Here is a 5,627-nt window from a genome sequence, read left to right on the forward strand (position 1 = left end):
CCCTGGCTGCAGTGGAAGCCTCCGTTCCTGGCGGTCTCCGCCGCGCCCGGCGCTCCGCCGCAGCAGCCGCTGCCGCTGCCCGATGCGCCACCGCAGCAGCCGCTGCAGCTGCAGCAGCCACCGCTGGTCAGCTCCGGCCCCGCATCAACCGCGTCGGCGGGAGTCCCGCTCCACCAAGTCCAGTCCCTGCCATCCCCGTCATCGCTTTCGTCTTGAATCGCTACCCGCCATGTGTCGGCGGCGATGAGGCTGCAGGCTGCTGCGCGCGGCCTCCTAGCGCGTCGGCGTGTGCGGGAGATGCGTAGTCTACAGCTGCCGCTCCTCCAAGTTGCCCTTCGCTACGCAAAGGACCTCGATCTCATCCGTTGCGTTGGGGATCTTGGGCATGCGGTTTCCCCCACGGGCGGCGGGCATGCTGTTTTCCCCACGGGCAGCAACCTCAAAGTCTGCGACATCAGCGGTTGGGGGCGCACCCCTCCTCGTCATTCTCCATCGCAAGCCCTCCACTCTTCCCTGTGCGGTGCAAACCAACAGTCGTCCGGCAGGGAGAAGGCATGGTGTCACCGACAGCAGCGCACCGCGTAGCACCACTGCATTCCGCCACCGACCGCCGCGAGGGCGTCTCTGCTGGTCACTCTTGCGACCACTTCCAGGTGGTCATACACATGCACTCCTTTTGTCCAGGTGGTGTCCATGGGATCCAGGTGGATGTACACGTGTACGTCCGACGTGCGGATGGTGTCCACTTTTCGTTAAGGGGTCCAAAATAAAGCGTCCCGGTCCATTTCAGGTTGAGAATAATAAAACAAGCCGAGATGTAAAAGGCTTGTTTTTAGGTGTTAGGTTTGTGTTGCGTCGAGTCATAGTTATAAGTTGGTTAGGCTGCAGCTCGAGGACAAGCTGCATGTCCAGGTGAGGTGTAGTGTTAGAGTACATAATGGGCCTAATGGGCCCATTAGTCTTAGGGTTAATTAGAGATAAGGGTCGCTTGCTTAGGGATCAAGTAAGCCTTGCTTGGAAGTCAAGTAAACCTTTTTATATAAAGAAAGGAGATGTATCAATCTAATCAAGTAAGAATTAAGAAGGAAGTCCCTTCCCTCTTGCCCGGCCGTGGGCAAAAAGGGCCCCGGCCGGCCCTCTCATGCCCTCCTTCTAACAGCCACATAACAGTTCTGTAGCGAAGCAGAAACAGTGAACCATCTAGTGTGTGAATGCATTGCTGCAAGTCTTTTTTGGCAAACTGTTACCGGTGTTTTTCTTTGTTTGCTTTACTGCCCCCTACACACATATCGGATCTCCCACTTTCTGTGGAAATGTGATAATAAGAGGAGTATCATTGGTATTTCTGTTGTTGCAACGCCGTGGTGCTTATGGAAAACTCGTAATGTCACTGTTTTCAGGGAGCAAAGTGGAGATACCCCATACCCGGATTGTTTTGGGGATGATAAGTAGAATACTTCACCACTGGACGATTATGTGCTCAGCGGGACAACAACTGCAGGTGATGAAGCGCCGTGTACATCTACTGGACAGAAAAAAAAAGAGGACTAGAAAATACCAGTTTTATTAAGCAACCAGAGGTCCAGAACATAGCTTCTATTATTCTAGGGTTATTCGTGTAACCCGACACCAAGGGGCATTACAGACAGTAGGGATAACAGCGTATCTTTACAGACAGATCAGACAGTAACACAATAGACTCAAATCACAGAATGTATTCACGGTACAGGGCGCGACGCAGCGGTAGCACATAGCAGATCGCATCCGGACCTCCAGGCCTCCATCACGTTCAGTTTAGCTTCCTACTCGTATCTAGCTAGAGGAGAGGAACGTACACCGGGAGCTGAACTGCTTGCACAAACCAGCAGCGCTTTATTCATCTGCTCCGTGGATTCGGCCATTCCCTCTGCACGAGATGTGATTTTGACCCGCCCATCGCGCCTCCTCAGGCCTCTCTTCACCCTTCAGGAGATTGGGATGATCCGCGATGACTTCGGCTTTGGCTGCCCGTTGTCGTGCCTCCTTGGATCGCGCTGTTGCTGCATTCCGGGGAGCGCCCAGTTCTGTGCAGGCTGCCTGGTACCGTTGGCACCACGGTTACCTGTTGTGAATAATCAGTACAGACTTGATGGTTAGAGAGGGCGGCGCCATGCAAATGAGATTTGAGTATGCTCACGAATATATAAATGATGTATTAGACAAATCATCTCAGCAAGTACAAGTCAATCAACATGTTAAAAACCACATGGTGTCCGTTTAATTGCAAATTGTGGTTGTAATGCTAGGCAGAACAGCAAATTTGTGCAACAATGCCCTGTTTGTTATCGGGCCCACAAGTGTATATTCATCTAATTATTATCTTGCTACATTCGACCATAACATACAGTTATACTCCATCAATGCATAATTTTCCATCAGTCAGTTCGTCATACTTCATGAAAATGACAACAGCCACATCAACCGTTGTGAACAGGTTATCTGGCACTTCATTTGATCTTTCAAGTCCGCGGTAAAACCAAGTAAACCGAAGTCTAAGCTAAGGAAAGAATTGGAACTGAACCTAGTCAGTCTTTACATATCATCAACACAGAACCTCATAAACCAAGTAATCACCCTGTAGAGGATCATCCAGCCTCCAGGGAGTAACTAGTTTCAGTTTCAGGTCTGATCATGTTAACATTTGCTGAACAGGAACCAAAAACATTTCACATGTCCAACTTCTCAGTCCAACTTCACATTTGAGCAATCAATAATGTCTAAGAATTGTTCTCCAGCACTGCAATTGTAATTGATGCCCCACTAGGAAGGTGTTCACATGGAAATGTCCAATCTGGCCCCTTTCTACTTTAGCTACTTGAATGCATTTTGTTTTGTCATTTCCAGCCCATTTTAAGATGCAGGAGATAAATTTTGTGCCAGAGAAAGAAATGCTGCAACATCTATGTGCAGTTGGTACCATTCTAGTTGAACGGGCAAGTCAACAATGGTGGCATGAAATCTGTGCATGTAACGACAAGACAAGAGATAGGTAGTGCTTACCAGAGTTGTCACCATTAGATATACCGGCATTCTGGTTCCAGCCTGGTAAGTGTTGTCCAGCACTGCCCTTCCATGATTCTTCAAATCCAGGTAACTCATCTGTACAGAAAAATATTGTTAATGAGTAGTGACATATAGAAAGTGTATTGTGGGCACATCGGAGCAGGTAAGGCTAGAAATACAAAACAAACCTTCATTGAGATTGTGCAGTATCTGTGTACTGTCCACCTTCCCATCTGATTTCAGCTTCCTTGTTACTGAGTGTCCCTAAAACAAATTAATGCAATGGAAATGAGCTACAAACTCAAATTCACCGGATATATATCCATAGCTTTACAGCTAAGTTATACTCCCTCCGTCTCAAAATAAGTGTCTCAACCTTAGTACAAAATTGTTCTAAAGTTAGTACAAAGTTGAGACACTTATTTTGGGATGGAGGGAATATATGTCACTGCTGGTTCAATTGATTAATATATGGAAGAATAACTGCAAACTCATATTCACTAGATATAATATAAGCTTTTGATAGTACAGGCTATACATGCCATCATTTCTGATTCGATTGATTTATCTGATAATCCAACTCTCTATCATAAACGGACTGGGCTATAAAAGTTATCAATATGAAATTTTGTTTCAATCCAGTGTACTTAAGAGTTAATCAATATAACTTTGATCATTTAGTAGGTCAATGAACATATCAAGGGGTCATCTGCCTACCTTATCATGAATTCCCCTGGAGATCCTGTGAGTGGCCTCTTTAGTCGTAGTATCTGCCTCCTTGCTTTCTTCGACAGTGATCTGAAAGAAACACGATAATCAGTACCACTTCCGACTACCAACAAACGAATAATAAAGTGAACTAGTCCCTCATCAGTAATTCTGCTTACCCCATCGCTGCCGCTCCTCCGGGTCTTGGAAGCTGTGTAGTAGGCTCCATTAATCCCACCATAAGTCACCGTGGAGCTCTGGTAGGTGAACGAACGCGACCGCGGCTGGCCGCCCCCGTTCGCCCTGCTGGGATCTCGCCTCATCTGGACCTGCCCCCCTTGCATCCCTACAAACACAGTACAGACATGACACAAGATGCAATTTCACATCAAAAAAAATTCAGAACCGCATGGCTTCCCAGCTAACAGCACATGAATGAAGAAACCGAACCAATCCCAGCACAGCCCTACCATCACTCCCATCATCCGGCTCCTGAACATATGCCCCGCGGTTCGCCTGCCCGTCCCCATCGCCCCCCTCTTCGTCCTCATCAATCTCCGTGATGACAGGGCCCCCTCCAGCACCGCTCCTCGCGGGAGGAGCTTGCTCGAGGAACCCGTCCCCGGGCCCGAACGCGCCGAACATGCCAGGGCCGCCCATCGGGCCGAACATAGGCCCCGGCCCGAACATTCCGGGGCCGAACATCCTGCTGCCCACGAAGGGCTGCGTGAAGAAGGGGTCGTCGAAGGGGTCCCTGCCCCCGCCGAAGAGGCCGGGCATCGGGGCGGCGCCCCCCAGGCGGCCGAATCCGGCGAAGGGGTCGCCCGCGCCGAAGGGCCCGTCCCTCCCGCCCCGCCCGCGCTCCATCTGCGCGGCGGGCTCTGCAGGCAGGAGCGAATCACGGCGGTACGAGCAACCCTCGCCGAGATAGAGCAGGAATCGACCGCGCGGACGTGTTCCGCGAGGTTGATCTCCGGAGGCGGGGGGAGGAGGTGGCTGCGGGGGCGGCGGGAGGAGGAGGTGGGTGCTGGGGGTCGCCGGAGTTGCTTGCCGGGGACGGCGCTTTAATTCTCGGCCGGAGCGGGGGTTGGTGTGGGAATTGGGGGCGGGGGCGGGACGTGGAGGGATGTGGGTGGGCGGGGCGCGAGGCCTCTGGAAGACTGGAATCCCACGTTTCCCGAACGTTCGGGGCGCGAGGCCTCTGGAAGACAGACCAGGCTGGACCCCTGGGCCGGGGTGGGGCGTACGAGGAAGAGGAAAACTCGCCTGCACCCAAAGCCCAAACCGACGGAGCCCGCAGCCTCTCCCTGTCAATCCCTACAGTGGGACGGCCCAGTAATGTAGCACGATTACTCTCGGCTGTCTTGCACTGATTTTCCCACTTCTTTCTGTTTTCTTTGAGTTTCAATATCTCTTTCGGTTTTCTTTGTTTTATTTTCAGTTTTCTCTGGTCTTCTCTCGGTTTTCCATGATTTCCTTTTTTCTTGTTTTGTCTTTCTTCGTTTGTTTCTCGGTTTTCTTTTATCTAACACAAGTCTACATTTTTTGTATGCATCAAATACATCTCTTTACATGTTTAAATTTTTTAAAAGAACAATTTATATTTTTCAAATATATATTTTGTTGCCTATTTCATTTTTTTTTCATCAGGAGTACGCATTTTTTATACATATAAAAAATGTATGTACCTTTATCAATTTTAAAATACATGATTTATGTTCTAACATTTTTTATACATATAAAACACGTCTAACATTTTTGAGATATATGTTTTGATGTCTACTTTTTCCATCTAGATTGTACATTTTTTGTATACGTAAGACACGCTTAACATTTTTCAAGTACATGATTATATTTTTTATCAGAATTATGTTTTG

At 49.0% G+C, this 5,627-nt stretch overlaps 1 protein-coding gene across 1 annotated transcript; it reads right to left on the minus strand.

Annotated features, from left to right (window-relative positions):
* Positions 1-1,548: 1,548 nt before the first annotated feature.
* LOC123087856 (uncharacterized) lies at positions 1,549-4,870 on the minus strand. The gene is made up of 6 exons (XM_044509974.1): positions 4,221-4,870; positions 3,930-4,096; positions 3,760-3,840; positions 3,231-3,306; positions 3,040-3,138; positions 1,549-2,101 (listed from the first exon to the last, which is right to left on the minus strand). The coding sequence occupies exons 1-6, from the start codon at positions 4,615-4,617 to the stop codon at positions 1,965-1,967; spliced, it is 957 nt and encodes a 318-aa protein (XP_044365909.1). The 5' UTR covers positions 4,618-4,870; the 3' UTR covers positions 1,549-1,964.
* Positions 4,871-5,627: the final 757 nt, after the last annotated feature.

This window comes from Triticum aestivum, chromosome 4A (assembly GCF_018294505.1).
Source record: "Triticum aestivum cultivar Chinese Spring chromosome 4A, IWGSC CS RefSeq v2.1, whole genome shotgun sequence".
In the NCBI taxonomy this organism is placed as follows: Eukaryota; Viridiplantae; Streptophyta; class Magnoliopsida; order Poales; family Poaceae; genus Triticum; species Triticum aestivum.

Bases quoted from the DNA above. Each gene is read 5' to 3' on its own strand.
- LOC123087856 (XM_044509974.1), bottom strand. From the start codon at position 4,617: ATGGAGCGCGGGCGGGGCGGGAGGGACGGGCCCTTCGGCGCGGGCGAC. The intron at 3,307-3,759 runs GTAGGCAGATGA...AATTTGTTTTAG, and splicing joins CCAGGGGAATTCATGATAAG to GGACACTCAGTAACAAGGAA. The intron at 3,139-3,230 runs GTTTGTTTTGTA...TTTTCTGTACAG, and splicing joins ACTGCACAATCTCAATGAAG to ATGAGTTACCTGGATTTGAA.